The 18,842-nt window shown below is 39.8% G+C and overlaps 2 protein-coding genes across 22 annotated transcripts in view; one reads left to right on the top strand and one right to left on the bottom strand.

Annotated features, from left to right (window-relative positions):
- ZFYVE26 (zinc finger FYVE-type containing 26) overlaps window positions 1-402 on the bottom strand; it is a 64,075-nt gene extending 63,673 nt beyond the window's left edge. Inside the window, exon 1 of the mRNA XM_048219957.1 lies at window positions 315-402. The gene's annotated coding sequence lies outside the window, so the exon portion shown is untranslated. The remainder of the gene's footprint in view (window positions 1-314) is intronic.
- Window positions 403-1,842: 1,440 nt separating this feature from the next.
- Window positions 1,843-18,842, top strand: part of RAD51B (RAD51 paralog B) — a 716,334-nt gene continuing 699,334 nt past the window's right edge. For 7 of the 21 annotated variants that reach the window (XM_057318613.1, XM_048219986.2, XM_048219989.2 and 4 more), the window contains exons 1-4: window positions 1,852-1,915; window positions 5,593-5,700; window positions 6,764-6,877; window positions 12,935-13,051. In XM_057318613.1, the coding sequence (XP_057174596.1) occupies window positions 5,617-5,700; window positions 6,764-6,877; window positions 12,935-13,051 (315 nt within the window). In that variant the 5' untranslated portion in view covers window positions 1,852-1,915; window positions 5,593-5,616. Of the gene's footprint in view, window positions 2,635-5,592; window positions 5,701-6,763; window positions 6,878-8,269; window positions 11,266-12,934; window positions 13,052-18,842 lie in introns of those variants that run through there. The other 14 variants (XM_026519674.4, XM_044391334.3, XM_044391335.3 and 11 more) reach the window with 8 other exon arrangements.

The following is an 18,842-nucleotide window of genomic DNA, read 5'->3' as shown; positions in this document are numbered from 1 at the left end:
CATCTCTCAACACGCATACAATATTTAATCTTAATGGTCGAATTAGCTCGGGGCGCAGACCCCTAACTGTACTTTCATATTCCCCACTTAACTTTACGCCCATTCCGGCTCCAAATCCCCAGGTGGTCGCCTCCTTAAGGATGAGAAATTCAGCAGGAACCTCCCTAGTTTGGGCTCTCTCTTAAGGCAGATGAGTGAGGTCTGGAGAAGAGTCAGTATCAAAGCTGGAGGACCGTGGGGATTGGGGCTGAGGGCCGCTCCCTACAGGGGTCGTGGAGAGCGCCCCCGCCTTCTTTGGGGCGCCTTACACTCACCCGCACCCGGCGCCCAAAGCAATAGAGCTTCCAGCGCAGCCATGTTTGAACCGAGTCAGGTGATAGATCCCATTCGGGAGGTTGCCGGATGGCGGGGTGGGGGGAGGGTGGGACGACTGACAGCGGCTACTCCTATTGGTCAGTGGAGGGCCTATGCAAATAAGGCGCCATATTTGTTTGGGTCACGTGACGCCACCTCCTCTACTAGAGAAAGCTAGGACACCGACAGAATAAATCTGGTATATAAGGATCGTTCTTTCCAGTTTTGACCACTCCTCCGCTCAACACCTTCTGTTTTGCGTTTGGCGGAGCAGGTGGCAGGAATATCAGTGTCCCTTGATTTTTCCTTTTACTCCCTAGAATTTGAAGTCAGCTTTTAAAAAGTGCTAGCCAGTGACAGTGTTTTGCCAGGCCTTGGGGATACCGAGAGCAAGGAAAACTGGATCCTCCTCCATTGTTATTCTATCCATTTGGACTCTGTTACAACCCAGAATCCTACGTCCTGAATTCCCATTTTCTGCCTAATTCCGTTAATTTATTTGCTCATTTACGCGACAACCGTTAATTAAACGGGGTGCTAGTCCATACTTTACAGGCTGAATAAGTTGCGGACCCTGTCCTCAAGGAGCTCACAGTCCAGTGAGGAGTGCAGACCAGTAATTAGGATGCAGTAGGCTAAATTATAAGATAGAAAGCGTGCACCAAGAGATGAGCGCAAAGAACGAGCAAAAGCTTTTTTGCAAATATAATACTGTAATCTGAAACCGAGTCTTAAAGCAACAGTTTACTAAGCTTTCTTATCACAGCTGCTTTTACACAGAAACTTGTTTGGTTTCCTTTATAGTCTCCTTGAAGTACAGACTCTCTTGTTTCCCTATTACGTGTTTTCAGTTTGAGTAATTTCATTTAGCATTTCCCAAACTATTTCACCACCAAAGTGTGGTGAAAAAAGCAAGCCAGGAGCGCCTGGTTGGCTCCGTGAGTTAAGCATCTGCCTTTGGCTTACTTAGGTCATGACCCCAGGGTCCTGGAACGGAGCCCCAGCAGGGCTCAGCGGGGAGTCTGCTTCTCCCTCTGCTCCTCCTCCTCTGGCTCTTGTGCGCGCGCGCGCGCTCTTTCTCAAATGAACAAATAAGATCTTAAAAAAAAGAAAAAAAAAGAAAAAAAAAAAGAAAAAAGCAAACCAAAATAAACCCAAGCTCTCTTTCAAAACCTCTTCTAGGATAGGTGATTCTTATCTATTCGTTGGAAACTAACATCTCTCTCTGGTCCATTACACATTTTTTAAAGGTTGTGACAAAAGAAAGAAAAGAGACAATTCAAGTAAGGTTTTTCCTGGCTTCATTCTCTCCTCGCTGCTTTTCCTCTACAGGATATTGATAATCAATGCATTGAGAAACTGACTGGAATTTAAGGACTGATTATAGTGTGAACTACAATTCCCAGCAAGCAGGGGAGCCAACCTGGGACTCTTCCTATCTCTGATTGGATATTTCGCCAGAGTGACAACCCAATCAGCATTTGGGTTGTTGCTTTGCGGCACTTTCCGCGGGGAACTCTGAGGGGTGGGGTAACTTTGAAAGTTGGATGCTACAGACCCGGTACTGGAAAGTTTCGTGTGTGGGGCTCTTGTGGGGAAATGGGATGCGCTCATTATTTTCTGCTCCTTCTCTGGGCCCCTGTCTGTGTTATTGCTTCGGGGTAGCGGAGAATCTCTCTTTGGTCCAGTACACTTCCCCTTAGGCCCATAGACATCTTAACAGGAACCCCGCCGCGGATCTGGGGGCTTCTGTGGCCTTTTGTGGGGGATGCTGGGAAGCTACTCCTTGTTGGAAAAAGTTATTTTTAGGGGATTCTAAGGTGACATTTTCGCCTCTTGATGCCCACCTCCCCTCTCTCATTTGAGGGCTGTTTGGAGTCTCGGCAGGGGAAGTTTAGGGTCTGCTCGCCTTCTGGTGGTGTTGAAGAAGACGTAAAGTGAGAAATCTGTAGTTCTGTCAGTGGATTCGAACGCGGACTCGTCCATTTGCTACTGATAGACTTTGCACAAGTTTTTCAACTCAGCGTCGCAGTATCCTTAGTCTGAAAAGGACGGAAGCTCTTGGAACAGTACTTGGCACCAGTAAGGGCTCAATAAATATTAGCTATTATCGTTACTTAACAATTTTTATTGAACATCTTCCGTGAGGATTTTTACTTTGTTGAGGAGGGACGGTTTCAATCTTCAGGATGGAATAACTTCCCTCATCCCTGTTTACGTGGGCGGGCATGCTTGTTTAAGTCCCTTGTGGAAGGAAGAAACACACAAGCTGTTACTTTGGTAAGATTATCCAACAAATATGTACGAGTATGATGAGAACATTGGAGAGGAGAAGAGAGTGAGTTGGGGGCAGGCTTTGCGGAGGAAAGTCAAGGAGTTAGGACTGACTGATCATTGGTGTAACCTCCCAACATATTGTGACTGGAGAGCAGATAAGTGAAGTGGCAAATGTTTTGTTACCTGAATTGATAATGGCAAATGGTAACCTTGAGGTGTGTGTGTCAGGGATAATGGCAAATGGTAACCTTGAGGTGTGTGTGTCAGGCACCATCCAAATCCTTTAACCTTTCACTACATTCTTATGAGGTAGATATTTGATTTAAATTTGTTTTATGGATGAGGAAACAGACACCAGGAGATAAGTACCTGCCAGGAAGGCCAGGGTCTGGGCCTTGCAATCTGATGTATGAGAGGGAAGTGAGAGGCCAGCTGATGAAGGGTCTTTATGTGATCTTAAAAAGTGTGGAATTTATCCCGTGGTCTGACGGTCCCATGGGTAGTTTTAAAGGATGACAGTGACAGGATTGGAGTACATTTTTAGGTAGCTACCTCTGGCAGGATTGTGGCACTGACCTGACTTTTGCAGACCAGTTTTGCCAGGAATGGCCAGCAATCCCTGTACCGACAGAAGAAAGGTTACTCCAAACTTTGATGTGAAAAGGAGGAGAAGGAAAGGGGGTAAAAGCTCAGAGGCGAAGATCCTTGGCTCTTCTTTGCTCCTGCTTTTATTGGTCCTTCAGGGTAATCACAAATCCTTATCACTATTCCTCAGGCACATGATGTGTGACAAGGGGTCTTACTGAAACTGGAAGGATCCGTTTAGGGGAAAGATACAATGTGCTAATCTGCGTGTTCTACGAGTTCTGCTAAACACAGCCTAAGGGACAATGCCTGCATCTCTTAGATCACAGGGCAGCTGTTTGGCTAGGAAAGTTTCCGGAACGCAACTCCCCTCAGCATTCCAACAGCAGAGTGGTCATGCAGGCCTTGGCATTCCAAAGGCCTATGCCCTTCTCCCAAACCTTCCCTGCCCTCAGCAGCCTCAGTGTTACGTTTTAGCAAGCCGGGTATTATGGCTGATTTCATGCTCTACGTTAACCCCAACAAGTTTGTGTTTCTTCCTGTCTGCTTCCATAGCACGGTTAAATGCCAATAACAGTACTGATTGGATGACTAATTATTTGTGTATACATATCTCTTCATCTTTTACTGTGAGTTTCCAAAGGGTAGGGAATATGCTTAAATGATTCTTGTACCCCAGGGCTCAGCAGAGTGTGTGATTAAGAAGTGTCTGTGGAAGGAGCAAATGAATGGATGATTTTTTGTTTTTTTTTTTTTTGATAGTGCAGGGAATAACCAGAGGCAGTATGCATAGTGCGGGCAGATGATGGGAGTGGCCCTAATGAGGCTGAGATAGCGGAGTTGGTTTGTTAAAGTCCAGATAGTTTGGGTTCTCTTTTTGATTGAATTTATCAGTCTAAATGGTGTTATTGCCCAAAATTACCTGATCTGTGAAGACACTAGGAAATGATACAGCAAATATCGCTTGGTAAACTATTTGGGAAACAAATCAATACTGACAAATTCCTACTGAGGTGAAATGAGAGGGATGTATTTTGTATTTGGGAGGTGTGTGTGTCTGTGTGCACACGTGAATGTGTGTGAGAGAGGGAGAGAAGAGGAAGAAAAGGGAGAGAGAGGGAGGGAGGAAGTTTATTTGATTCAGAGAATTTAGATGTTATGTAGAAATTTGGGCCATGGTATTGGAAGTAAACTGGTGTCCACATTCTCAGTACTATGTATTTTTTTCCCAAAATGTCACTCCTTTTCTGATAACTATATTGCTTTATCGCCTGGAATAATGAAGAGTTCCTGTTTCTACTCTATTCAAAGGATATCTTGCCATCTCTGTGAGATACATAGCCTCTCCTTTGCATGCATTATTAAAGGAATCACAGTGATTGTGTTCTAGTTCTCTGAAGATATTTCATGAGCCTCATTTAGGCCTAGTGAGGTTCAACAAGAATGAAATTTAATTGCATGTGAGAATGTGAGAAGCTAAACAATAAAAAACAATTTCACTTTGTAAATATGACCTGAAATAATAAAATCTCATTTGATTCAGAGGTTTGCTCTGCCTTGTAGAAAAAGGAGAGGTTAAGTATGATTATGGACTTGTAGTAGGGTGTAATGGTTAAGAGGATAAGCCTTAGAGTCAAACTTCCTGACTTAAATTCTGGATCCACCGTTAACTTTTTCTGGTGACAATGGAATAGCTAACATTTCTAGTCTTTAGTGTTCTCATGTATAAAAATTGGATCAATAATCAAACTTCCTTATAGGGCTGTTGAGAAGATTAAATGTGATAAATTATATAAAGTTTTGCAACAGTGTAACGAAAGTAAAGGCTTTCTAAGGAGTGCTGCTTGGAAATATTCCTTGAGGGTTAATTATGTATCCAAATAAAATTTATAAATGCATTGAAGATCTTAAGATGCTATACAAATGTGAAGTGTTCTTATTTTCATGTAAGAAATATCAAAGAATTGTGTGGAATGCACATTCTTAACGTTGTCTTGTTTCTCTGTGTGGATGTTTGGCAGACATTTAGAAAGATTCTGTAGCAGTCCTTTATTTTATCAGTAATATTTATTTATTTTTTGAAGATTTTATTTGTCAGAGAGAGCACAAGCAGTGGGGAGAGGCAGGCAGAGGGAGAAGCAAGCCCCGCTGAGCAAAAGGCTCTGTGCAGGACTCTATCCCAGGACCCTGGGATCATGATCTGAGCTGAAGGCAATCGCTTAATGGACTGAGCCACCCAGGTGTCCCTATCAGTAATATTTTAGATACTATACATTTCATTTTGCATCTGGAGAAGCTTGAAGAGTTTTTTTATTTTGTAGTGTGTTTTGGATAGCCTGTCTACTATTGCTTATGCCTTTTTCCAATTCTTTTCAGGTCTTTTCTGCTGCATCTGGAGGCATGGGTAGCAAGAAACTCAGACGAGTGGGTTTATCACAAGAGCTGTGTGACCGTCTGAACAGACATCAGATTGTTACCTGTCAGGTAAAATTTATATACTTTTTCTCATGGAGAAACTTAAAGTACAAATTAATCTTAAATTTAATAACTCCAAAATAAGCCTGAAATATGAAAATCTAACTTAAAAAAAAAAAAGGTAAATGATAGTGCTTCTCCAGAAACTAGTTTAAAATAACAGGCCACTTAGGTTGTATTTCCAAATGTGATTTCATTTATCCAGATTCCAATACGTTTGCATTTTGGGTCAGGGGAGAATGCTTATAGCATAATGTGAAGTATACTCACGCCATTTATTTGGGATTCTAGAGAAGTTTTGTCCACTTGAAAGAAATTTTGCAGTTACATGAGAAATAGGACTTAAGTGAGGAGATGGTATTCAAAATGGATAATGTCTCTTCCAAGCAAGAGAAATTAATAGAATAATTTTCCTACCAGTGAATGAGATAAATGGGTAGAGCAGATGTTGCATTTTTAAGCACAATAGTGAAGTAGATCCCTCTTAGGTTAAATAAGGTTTTATGTTAGGATTTAATCCTTAATGAAACAATTTTTCAGAGTATGCTGAAATTTTAAAAAATTGCTTTGTGTGTTAATGGTATTTTTGGTTCCTCTGTTATACACTTAATAATCCTCATGTTCATACTTGAAAACACTCTTAAAAGTATGAGATTTAACATTTCATTCCATAGTTTTATTGTCTCAATTATTAAATACTTCCTGTGAATGATCTCATAGTTTAGAAAGAAACCCATTTCAACCTGATACTTTCTGGTGTCTGTTTGTGCCCCAACTCCAGCATAGGGCAGTGCTCATATACACCTGGTTTGGTGGCTGCTGCTATGTGATGTTACTTGATGTGTCCTCTGGTATATGCTAACTAAATTGGAGAATGAGAAGATAAGTTTATGGCATCGTATCTTTCAGTTAAGGCATATGTAGGGGGAAATACTATAAGAAACATATAAATCTGTGATCTACAACGAATTATGCTTTATCTACACATGGATAGTGTCCATTAAAAGTTTCTTTTTAATTCCAGTATCTTTGTTGCACATGTATGTTTAAAATAGTCTTTTTATGTCTCTAGGACTTTTTATGTCTTTCCCCACTGGAGCTTATGAAGATGACTGGCCTTAGTTATGGAGGGGTTCATGAACTTCTATGTATGGTCAGCAGGGCCTGTGCCCCACAGATGCAAACGGTATATATATGTATTTTATTATTATTTGGTTATGATTTTTGAGACAATTCTTTATCTCATTTAAAATCTTTTTTAGGGGGCACCTGGGTGGCATAGTTGGTTTAGCAACCAACTCTGGTTTCGGCTCAGGTCATGATCTCAGGGTCATGAGATTGAGCCCCATGTTGGGCTCCATTCTCAGTGTGGAGTCTACTTGAGACTCTCTTTCCCTCTGCCTCTTACCTCTGTGTGTGCATGCATGTGCGTGCTCTCTCTCTCTCAAATAAACAAATCTTTAAAGAAATAAGATCTTTTTGGGGATGAGGCAAAAGCAAAAATAGAGATGAACACCTCAAAAATATTGACCATCACCATTGAGTTAGTCCTTTAATGAGAATATATGTGAAAAATTTATGCAGTTTATTAGCTCCTGGGAGACAGTTCCTAATTATGGGAATGAGAAAGCAGCAGGAAGTTTTTTTTTTCTGTAGCTAATAGTGATATTTCAAAAGGTCATCTTTGTCTTTTGTTTGTTTGGGTAGAATTTGTGGACCTCATGTTAAATTTTAACATACTTGTAAAATTAGAATGTCCCTGTCTCTGTAATACTAACTTTTATCATCATCAGTCTACATCATGAAGTACACATACTGAATTTACACTTGCTTATTGATTGAATAAATAATACTTAAAAACTTTGCTCACTCTTTTTTTTTATAAAGATTTTATTTATTTATTTGACAGAGATAGAGACAGCCAGCGAGAGAGGGAACACAAGCAGGGGGAGTGGGAGAAGAAGAAGCAGGCTTCCAGCAGAAGAGCCTGACATGGGGCTCGATCCGAGAATGCAGGGATCACACCCTGAGCCGAAGGCAGACGCTTAACGACTGAGCCACCCAGGCACCCCACTCTTTTTTTTTTTTTTTTGAAGATTTTATTTATTTGAGAGAGAAGAGAGAGAGAGAGAGGGAGAGCGAGAGCGAGCATGAGGTTGGGGGACGGGCAGAGGGAGAGGCAGAAGCACACTCATTGCTGAGTGTAGAGCCCAAGCGGGGCTTGATCCCAGCACTCAGATCACACCCTGAGCCGAAGGCAATTGCTTAACCAACTGAGCCACCCGGTGCCCAAAAACTTTACTCACCTTTGGGAAGAGTTAAAGTCTTTTATAACAAATCCTCATCAAGTTGTACTATTAATTTATACTTTCTGTTTAATAATTTTAGATTTTCAACATGTAGGTTTTAGTGTATGGTAGAAAAGATCTTGTTTTCCGAGAATAAGAGTGCCTAGAAGTCTGTTCAGTGCTTTACAGATTTATTTATTTAGGTGGATTATAGATTACTTACCTTACATCTTATATTGAAATTTGTTAACCACTGAGCAATAAAGTGGAGTTCAATTCTGTGAAGTAGGAAGTAAGGGATGTTAGTGTCATTTGAAATTTCTGACATTAATGAATAGATAAAGTATTTTCTTTTGTTCAGATTTAGCTTGTGATCTAAGAAAATACTTCATAGGCAGAGTAGTCAGAAGAATTAAAATTGGAGTTAGGGATTGTCACTGTTTTAGCTTTGTTATTGACCTTGGAGCTTTGAACAGCTCACCTTGTTTTATGGGAGAAGAAAGGGGCTAAAATAGTAAGTGACGATTCTGTGACCAGGTTCAAATTAACTTGTTAGTATTTTGAAGCTTGTAAAGCACCAAGAAAGTGTTTTAGTTTGATGTGTGTCGTTCTGTTTGGTCAATATCTATGCCATATTTCTAGTTAGAGAATTAAAGAAGAGAGCATGAGCAGGAAATTCACCTTTAGTCTCCACTTCTGCTACCGTTTCAGCCTCGGTTTCAGTACCATTCCAGATGCTGGCTCAGGAAGCCATCTTTCTCCTTTGTTGTACATTCACTCCTGTACCATTCTGTGGATTTGAGTCTTGGTTTAAACATTGGCTTAGCTTCAGTTCATCTTTCCAGGGAAGATTTTTTTGTTCATTTATATATTCCTTTAGCTAGTATTTATTGAGTGCCTGCCATGTGGCAGGTACTCTGTCAGGTCCTGGGGATCTTGTAGTGAACATGGTAACATCCTGCCCTCATGCAGCTTACAGTCTAGTGCAAGTCAGATATTAGACATACAATTACATAAACAGTTATTTGTAGTAATGATAAATCCTATCAAGGAAAAGTACAAAAAGCTCTGAAGCTTAATAACAGGGTATATTACTTAGTTCGGGGGTTGGGAAGGGCTCCCCTTAGGAAGTGACACTTTAGCTAAAACCTGAAGGATGAATAGGGAAGAGATGGGGAAGGTCAGAAAGGAGGTGAGCATGGAGGAGTTTACAGGCAGTGGGACCAGGAAGTGCAAAGGCCCTGTGAGGAGAAGGAGAATGGTGCTTCCCAGCAGTAAAATCAGGCTGGTGTGAATGGAACATAGTGGTGAGGAGCAGATTGACCTCGGAGATGAAGTCAGAAGTAAGCAGGAGTCAGATCATGGAGCCTGCAGACCACGTAAAGGATTTTGAACTTTATTCTGAGAGTAATAAAAAGTCATAAAAGGGTATAATCTTTGTTTTTAAAAACTCAGTCTTGCACAGAGACTTTATCAAAAACATGATTCCAGGCCTATCGCAGGCTGACTGTGCTGTTCTGATTGTTGCTGCTGCTGTTGGTGAATTTGAAGCAGGTGTCTCCACTGATGGGCAGACCCGTGAGCATGCCCTTCTGGCTTACACAGGGGGTGTACAACAACTAATTGTTGGTGTTAACAAAATGGATTCCACTGAGCCACCCTACAGAGATATGAGGAAATCTTTAAGGAAGTCAGCACCTACATTAAGAAAATTGGCTACAACCCTGACACAGTAGCATTTGTGCCAATTTCTGGTTGGAATGGTGACAGCATGCTGGAGTCAAGTGCTAACATGCCTCGGTTCAGGGGGTGAAAAGTCACATGTAAAGATGGGAATGCCAGTGGACCCACACTGCTTGAAGCTCTGGATCGCATTTCTGCCACCAGCTCGTCCAACTGACAAGCCCTTTTGTCTGCCTCTGGGATGTCTACAAAATTGGTGATATTGGTACTGTCCCTGTGGGCCGAGTGGAGACAGGTGTTCTTAAACCTGGCCTGGTGGTCACCTTTGCTCCAGTCAATGTTTCAACTGAAGTAAAGTCTGTTGAAATGCACCATGAAGCTTTGAGTGAGGCTCTTCCTGGAGACAATGTGGGCTTCAGTGTCAAGTATGTATCTGTCAGAGATGTTCATCGTGGCAATGTGGCTGGTGACAGCAAAAATGACCCACCCACGGAAGCAGCTGGCTTTACAGCTCAGGTGATTATCCTGAACCATCCAGGCTTAATCAGTGCTGGATATGCACCTGTGTTCTATTGTCACACAGCTCACATTGCTTGCGAGTTTGCTGAGCAGAAGGAGAAGATAGATCGTTGTTCTGGGAAAGAGCTGGAAGATGGTCCCAAGTTCTTGAAATCTGGTCATGCTGCCATTGTTGATATGGTTCCTGGCAAGCCTATGCGTGTTCTCTGACTGGCCCCCTCTGGGCCGTTTTACTGTTAGTGACATGAGACAGATGGTTGCTGTGGGTGTATTAAAACAGTGGACAAGAAGACAGCTGGCTCTGGCAAGGTCACCAAGTCTGCCCAGAAAGCTCAGAAGGTTAAATGAATATTATCCCCAATACCTTCCACCCCAGTCTTAATCTGCGGTGGAAGAACGGTTTCAGAACTATTTGTGTCAATTGGCCAATTAAGTTTAATAGTTAAAGACTGGTTAATGATAACAATGCATTGTAAAACCCTCAGAAGGAAAGGAGAATGTTTTGTGGACCATTTGTTTTGTGTGTGTGTGGCAGTTTTAAGTTATTAATTTTTTAGAATCAGTACTTTTTAATGGAAACAACTTGATCAAAAATCTGTCACAGAATTTTGAGACCCATTAAAACAAAAGTTTAATGAGGGAAAAAAAACCACCACAACTCAGTCTTGAACATAGATAAGTGATTGAAAAGGAACAGGAAGATATTCGTTAAGACCAGTTGGGTATCTACTACTGTTTTCCAGACAGAAAGTGTTTGTGGCATGCATTATTAGTGTGTCAGTGCAGGTGGCATCATGTCAGTTGTTATGAGATATATTTAGGAGGCAGAATCAATAGGATTGGTGATTGTTTGCCAGTGGGTGGTGGTGAGATACAGGAAAGTGACAGATGATTCCTTGATTTTTTGTTTTGGGAAACTGGGTAGTATCACTTCCTAAGATGAGGAATGCTGGGAGAGGATCAGGCTTGAGGGAGGCAGATCATGAATTTAATTTAGTACTTGTTGAATTTAGGTGCTTATGAAACAATGAATGGATCCACAAAGCAGGCAGTTCAATACATGGACCTGGAGTCTGAAGGAGAGGTCTGTCGTAGCAGTATGCATTTGGGAGTCATCAATGTAAATATGATAATGAGATAAGCATATCCAACACCAAGTCCTGAGTGAAGCCAACACTTTGAGATCAGATTAAATAATGATGCGTCTGAGAAGAAGCAGCCACCAACATGGAAGAAAAACTGGTGGAGTGGCATACCAAAATATTCCTTTTTATTTCATTTATATACGTATTATCATTTCTGAAGTCTTACTCTATTCGTTCATTTTAGTCTTTTTTATATGTGTCACTAAATCTATTATTCTAGTGATTAGTGCACTTACAGTTGCAGAGGAAGTACTTTAATGTTGACAGACTGGACAGTGTTTACACATTTGATAAAATGTCCCCAGGCCCACCTCTCAGGCAACAGCCTGATGATATATTGTAGACAATATTCAGGTATTTCTAAATCAGATGCATACCACATGACTTTTTTCTGTAGCTTTTCTTTTTTTTTTTTTTTTAACGTACCTGGGTATAGCCTTAGAAAAATGTAATAATCTATGGTTTAAATCATCTAAGAATTTAATAGGAGAGATTGGACAGAAGTGGGCACATTTATGGCTTATAAATATTAATATACTGGTTTTCCTACATCCTCACAGAAGCAGAAGGGCCTTAGATTTGATATATAGATTTATTAAGTTGTAAATTTTAAGTGATTAGAAACCGTCTCTGTTTCTCTTCCCAGAGTTTATCATAGTATATGGTATGTGGTAGGTACTCAGTATTTGTTGAATGAATGAATGAATGAATGATTACAGTTCTATGGCTTGACCTCAGTTTATTTGAGCAATTTAATAAAATAGTAGTATTTTTTAATCTTAGAAATTGCAGAAGCATTCTTAAACATTGCTAGCTAGTTATGTAATCACATTAATCACATCTTTAAAGGCCCCTTTTCAGATGAAGGTAACATTCACAGGTTCCAAGGATTTGATGCGGATATCTTTTGGGGGGACATTTCTCAGGCTACCATACCTACCTTCAAGCTATTCTTCATAGACCAACCTTGGTTTGGAAAGATAACTTGAGCATGCCATTCCTTGTTGCTCTCCACATTGACCCCAGACTCAACAAGGCTCTTTCGTGATTTGGCCCTGCTTATTTCTCCAGCCTCATCAGTGGCCCCACTGTGACCACACTCCATCTTTCAACCATTCTAAATGAACTCTTTATTTTTTGTAGTTTTTATTCCCGTTTTCTCCCTTTCTTTGTATGTTCTGTCTCTTTGGCAGGAACATGCACATTTCCTTTGTTTAACGGCTATTTCACATTTTAGCTCAGACATCCAGCTCTTCCTGAAGTCTTCCTGGATCACAAAATCCATAGAACAGGTACCCTGTCTCTGTGTCTCCACTTTCCCTGTCATGGTATCTCTGATAACTGTATTGTAATTGCCCAGTTTTCAGTTCTGATTTCAGTTGCTGGCTGAATATACGTACTGTGAGGGCAGGGCCTCTATCTCTTCTGTCATATCCCCATAGTCTGGCACAGTCTCTGGCATGGACTAAATATTTGTTTAACAAATAAATGTTTGAGGAAAAGAGGGATGGATTGGAGTTCCAGCTGCTAGAAATTGAGGTTTGGAGTTGGTTTCTGGTTTTGAATAGACACGGAGATTGAAAAGAACGTCTTCTTTTTCTTGTTGAGGCTTATGGGATGAAGATGCGGACGTCTGCCTCTCTCTCACCAGCATTCTTAGCCACAACCCTTTCTGCGTTGGATGAAGCCCTGCATGGTGGTGTGGCTTGTGGATCCCTCACAGAGGTAAAGGAGAAACTTTCCAAACCTCCCATTGACCTATAACCTTCAGGCCCAGGGGAAAAAGTTTAGTTGAAAAACATGAAGTATTTCATACCTCAAGGGCATGGTTCTCCAACTCAGGATCTAGTATAGTTGCTTTGCAAAAGTAAAGATATTCAAAACAGTCCTTGCTGACCACATGAAGTCTGCTTAGGTTGCTGTTTCTTAAGATTAACTTAGAAAATGATGAATATTATGAAACAGTATGAAACAATTCGGGGGAATTAAAAAAGGAACACTTCCTAGTGTATTAGGAAGGAAAATTTGAAATTTTATTAACATGTGGGCAAATTACAGTATTAAACTGAAGTGAGCTATTTTTAGTTTCTGTCATAGATAAAATTTGGTTCTAGGATATGATGGTTATATATTGTTGCACAACAAATCACTTCAAAACTAAGTGACTTAAAAACAACAATTAATAGGGGCACCTGGGTGGCTCAGTCGTTAAGCATCTGCCTTCGGCTCAGGGCGTGATCCCAGGGTTCTGGGATTGAGCCCCGCATCAGGCTCCCTGCTCCTCTGTGAGCCTGCTTCTTCCTCTCCCACTCCCCATGCTTGTGTTCCCTCTCTCGCTGGCTGTGTCTCTCTCTATATCAAATAAATAAATAAAATCTTTAAAACAACAACAACAACAACAATTAATACTTATTATTTCTGTTTCTTTGGGAGTGGTTTAGCTCAGAGATATCGGTGAGGGATGCAGTATCTTGAAGTCTTGGTGGGGCTGGAGAATATTTCCAAGAGGGCTCACTCACATAATTGGGATGTTGATGCTGGTTATTGGTAGAGGTCACAGTTCCTCTCCAGGTGGGGTGTCCACAGCCTGCTTGAGTTCCTCACGACATGGTGGTTGACTTCTCACAGGGTGAGTAATCCAAAAGAAGGCAAGATGGAAGTGGTGATGCCTTTGATGATTTAGCTGTGGAAGTTACACACCATTAACTTCTGCCACATTCTCTTCTTTAGAAGCAAGTCATTAAGTACAGCTCACATTCAAGGAAAGGGAAAATTGGCTCTGCTTTTTGAAAGAAGTGTCAAGAATTCAAGGACTTCTTTCTTTCTTTCTTTCTTTCTTTCTTTCTTTTTGGGGGGAGGGGCAGAGGGAGAGGGAGAGAGAGAATCTCAAGTAGGGTCCATGTGGGGCTTGATCTCACAACCCTGAGATCACGCCTGAGCCCACAATCAAGAGTTGGACACTTGGGGTGCCTGGGTGGCACAGCGGTTAAGCGTCTGCTTTCGGCTCAGGACGTGATCCCGGCGTTCCGGGATCGAGCCCTGCATCAGGCTCCTCTGCTATGACCCTGCTTCTTCCTCTCCCACTCCCCCTGCTTGCGTTCCCTCTCTCGCTGGCTGTCTCTATCTCTGTCGAATAAATAAATAAAATCTTTAAAAAAAAAAAAAAAGAGTTGGACACTTAACCGACTGAGCTACCCAGGTGCCCCAAGGATGTTTTATTTTCATTGAATAAGTTTGACATGTAATATTGTGTAAGTTTAAGGTTTTCGTCAAGTTACTTTAATACATTTATATATTGTAATATGGTTGCCGATGTAGCAATATTTACCACATTACATAATTATAGTACAATATTATTGTCTATATTCATGAGACTCATTAGATAGCTATGGCTTATTTACTTTTCATTACAAGTTTGTACTGTTAAACATCATCACTTTTTAAAAAATAGATTTATTTATTTTAGAGAGAGAGAGAAGGCACAGGTGAGCGGGGAGGGGGATGAGGGGCAGAGGGAAAGAATCTCAAGTAGTCCCTGCTGAGGGTGGAACCCAACGTGGGGCTCAATCTCAAGATCCTGAGATTATGACCTGAGCTGAAATCAAGAGTCAGACACTCAACCAACTGAGCCACCCAGGTGCCCCAAACACCATCACTCTTATCTCCCCAGCCTACCCCCTTTTAACCACCATTTTACTCTATTTATTTTACAGGTTTAACCTTTTTTAGATTCCACATATAACTGATATCATATAGTACGTTTCTTTCTCTGTCTGACTTATCTTGCTTAGTATAATGTGCTCAGGGTCCCTTCATGTTGTTGCTAATGGGAGGTTATCTTCCTTCCTCATGGCTGAGTAATATTCCATTGTGTATATATGCCGCATTTTTAGGTCCATTCATCTGTGATGGGCATTTAGGTTCTTTCCTTATTTGGCTATTGAGAATACTGCTGTGATAAACATTGGAGTGCAGATATCTTGATGAAATTGTTTTTATTTCATTTGTGTATATATCCAGAAGTGGAATTGGTGAGTTGTATGTAGGTCCTGTTTTTAATTTTTTGAGGAACCTCTATATTGTTTTCCATAGTGAGATTGAAGACATTTAAAAACCACCACAGTTCTTTTCCTTGCAAGCTGCATTGGTGTACTTACTGGTTCAGTGTGGTGACTCATGGACTTACCAGGATACTCCTGAGGAACTTCTTGCCTAAGAGTTCTAGGGGCATAGATACTTTGAGCACATTTGTAAGCAAGAGCAGACTCTGACATTCTGATAGTCATAAATTCAAGTGTAGATTTTTTTCTTGAAGATGGGCACTCTGTTCTAGATACTATACCTTATTTTATGCCCTGTCTTCTAAGAAAGATTTAAAAATGTGTGTGTGCTATGTTTGGAGGATGCCTATTAGATAGCTGATAAACAAGTGAGTGAATCTTTAAAAGAAACAACCCCCCCCGCTATTGCAGGGTACTGCCACCAGATGGTACCATAATCCTATTGTACATAGTCTTTTCGCACTCTAGCTGGACCTCTTCAAAGGAGTTTGTAACAGCAGTGTTTAATAGTTACAAAGTTATTTAAATAGCAAAAACAGAATTTAAGATTAACCAACAACTACTTTTTTTTATTTTTTAAGTTTTAGAATAATATTTAATGCTTTTTCACTTGGCATTTGTCAATTCTTTCTGAATCCAAGTGGTAGTTACAAATCATGCTGGTGTTTTGTCATGATCTACTTGGCTGACTTGGAACATAAGTACTTTGACTGCTTATTAGTGTCCAGTTCTTTACATTCTGTTTTAGTTACAGGTAGCCTGTTCAGTTATTTTGGGATTTTTTTCAGCTGAGTATAGGGAGTATTTCTGTTTACCTTTTATTAACAAAATTTTAAAGTATATTTTATATATATATGTAAGATTAAATATATCCTGCCTGTGAAAGTTATGAAGTCTTATGACCCTATGACTTAATATGAACCAGAACAATACCAAAACCATTGAAACTAACTGTGGGCTTCTCCCTGATCCTATCTTTGGCCTTCTGTTGAGATGTAATCTTTATCCTTAATTTTTACCATTCCTATAATTTTTCCCCTGTAGTTTTCTTTAACCGTCTGTGTACTTAAATAGGAGCTATAACAACATTTTATTTAGTTTTGTTTAATTTTGAGCTCTATTAAATAATTTCTGTGGTTAAATCATATCATATCTCTTCTATGAATTGCTTTTTTCACTTAATAGTGTTTTCTAAGGTTTATCCATGTTGTTTCAGGTAGCAGGATTATAATTCCCTTTCAGTGTTGTATCATATTCCATTTTGAAAATATGCCACAACTTATTTCTTTTTTCCTGTGAGTGAATATCTGGGTTGTTTCTAGTTTGCTGCTAAGATAAACAAGTCCTATGAAAATTGTTGTACGTGTCCCTTACATCACATATACAAGTATTTCTCTAGGACAGGGATTGGCAAACTACTGCCCAATGATCAAATCTAGCTTGATGTCTGTTTTTGTAAATAAAGTTTCATTATAACACAACTATGCTGATTTGTTTATGTTTTGTCTGCTGCTGCTTATATGATAGAAGGCCGAGTTGAGTTTGTTGTGGCAAAGATCTCATGGTCTGTAGGGCCTAAAATATTTACTGTCGGGCCCCTGTCTAGGGTATCTACCTTGGAGTGATTTCCTGGTTATAAGATATGTGCATAATGTAACTTTGCAGAATCAGGACAAATCGTTTTCCAGAGCACTTGTGCCTGTTTAAATTCCTACCAGTGATGTGCAGGAATTCTTCTTGCTCCACATCTTCATGCCTTGGTATTATCAGATTCTTTAACTTAGGCCCATTTTTGGCATCTTTGATCTTCGTTTTCATTTACCTGATTACTAATGAAATGAATATCTTTTCATAAATCATTTGGTTATTTTAAAAGCAGTTTTATTAAGGTACAATTTAAATGCTATAAAAACTCAACCATTATTAATTGCATAATTCAACTAATTCGGTAATTTTCTAGTAAATCATCACCACAATCCAGTTTTAGAACATTTCCATCACCTTAAAAATTTCCCTCATGCATATTTATAGGTAATCCCTGCTTCCATCCTCATCCTTGGGTACCCACTGATCTATTTTTCTATCTCTATGTATTTGCCTTTTCTAAACATTTTTTATAAGTGGAATAATATAATATGTAGTCTTCTGTGTTCAGTTTCTTTCACATAGCGTGATGTTTTTGAGGTTCATCCATGTTGTCGTATGTATTAGTAGTTTGTTCCTTTTAATTGTTGACTTGTATTCCATTGTATGGCTATAGCACATTTTGTTTATCCGCTTGTCAGTTGATGGAGACTTAGACTGTTTTCATTTTTCATCTGTCAGGAATAATGCTGCTATGAACATTCACAGATACGTCTCTGTATGGACCTAGGTTTTGTTTCTCTTGGGTAGATTACGAGTGAGTGGCTAGATCATATGATAGGTGTATGGTGAACTTTTTAAGAAACTGCCAGACTGCTTTGCAAAGTGGCTGTACCATTTTACGTTCTCACTAGCAAAGTATGATGGTTTTTTTCTCCACGTCCTCACTAACATTTAGTATTGTTTCTCTTTTTTATTTTAGCTATTCTAGTGCATGTGTAGTGTATTTCATTGTAGGTTTTTTTTTATTCCCCTCTCCCTTGTGTCTCTTGGGGGACCACAGGCAACAGTATCCCCACTCTCACAGCCAGGCTTGCTGCAGAATTGCCAATTTCATTGTAGTTTTAATTGCACTTCCCTAATGACTAATGATATTGAACACCTATTCATGTGCTTACTAGCAATTTTTGTATTTTTTTTAAGATTTATTTATTTATTTTAGAGAGAATACCTGTACGTGTGCATGGGGAGGGGCAAAGGGAAAGGGAGAGAAAATCCTCAAGCAGACTCCCTGCTGAGTATGGAGTCCCAGATGAGGCTCCATGCCATGACCCTGACATCATGACCTGAGCCAAAATGAAGAGTCAGACACTTAACTGACTGAGCCACCCAGGCACCCCCATTTGTGTATTTTCTTAAGTGAAATGTCTGTTCAAATCTTTTGCCTTTTTTTTTTAATGGGTTGTTTTCTTGTTACTGAGTTATAAGCATTCTTTATATATTCTGGATACAAGTCCTTTATCAGATATAAGTTTTGCAATTGTTTTCTTCCAATCTGTGGCTTGTATGTTCATTGGTTTGTTCATGGTAGCTTTTGGAGCTTTTAATTTTGGTGTAGGCCAGTCTATCAGGTTTTTTTCTTTTATAGATTGTGCTTTTGGTCATCTCTACAAATTCTTTGTCCAGCCAAAGACACAGTGATTTTTGCTATGTTTTCTTCTACAGTTTTATAGTTTTAGGTTTTGCATTTAGTTTATGGTCTATTTTAGGTTAATTTTTGTGTGATCTATTTTGAGTTAATTGGTAGAATGAATTGTGTAATATCTTTTTTAATATTTTATAATAATTTGTATAAATTAGAATTATTTGTT

This window comes from Ursus arctos, unplaced genomic scaffold (assembly GCF_023065955.2).
Source record: "Ursus arctos isolate Adak ecotype North America unplaced genomic scaffold, UrsArc2.0 scaffold_25, whole genome shotgun sequence".
Lineage (NCBI taxonomy): Eukaryota > Metazoa > Chordata > Mammalia > Carnivora > Ursidae > Ursus > Ursus arctos.
The sequence above is the reverse complement of the archived record's forward strand: the minus strand, read 5'-3'. Positions and strand labels throughout refer to the sequence as shown.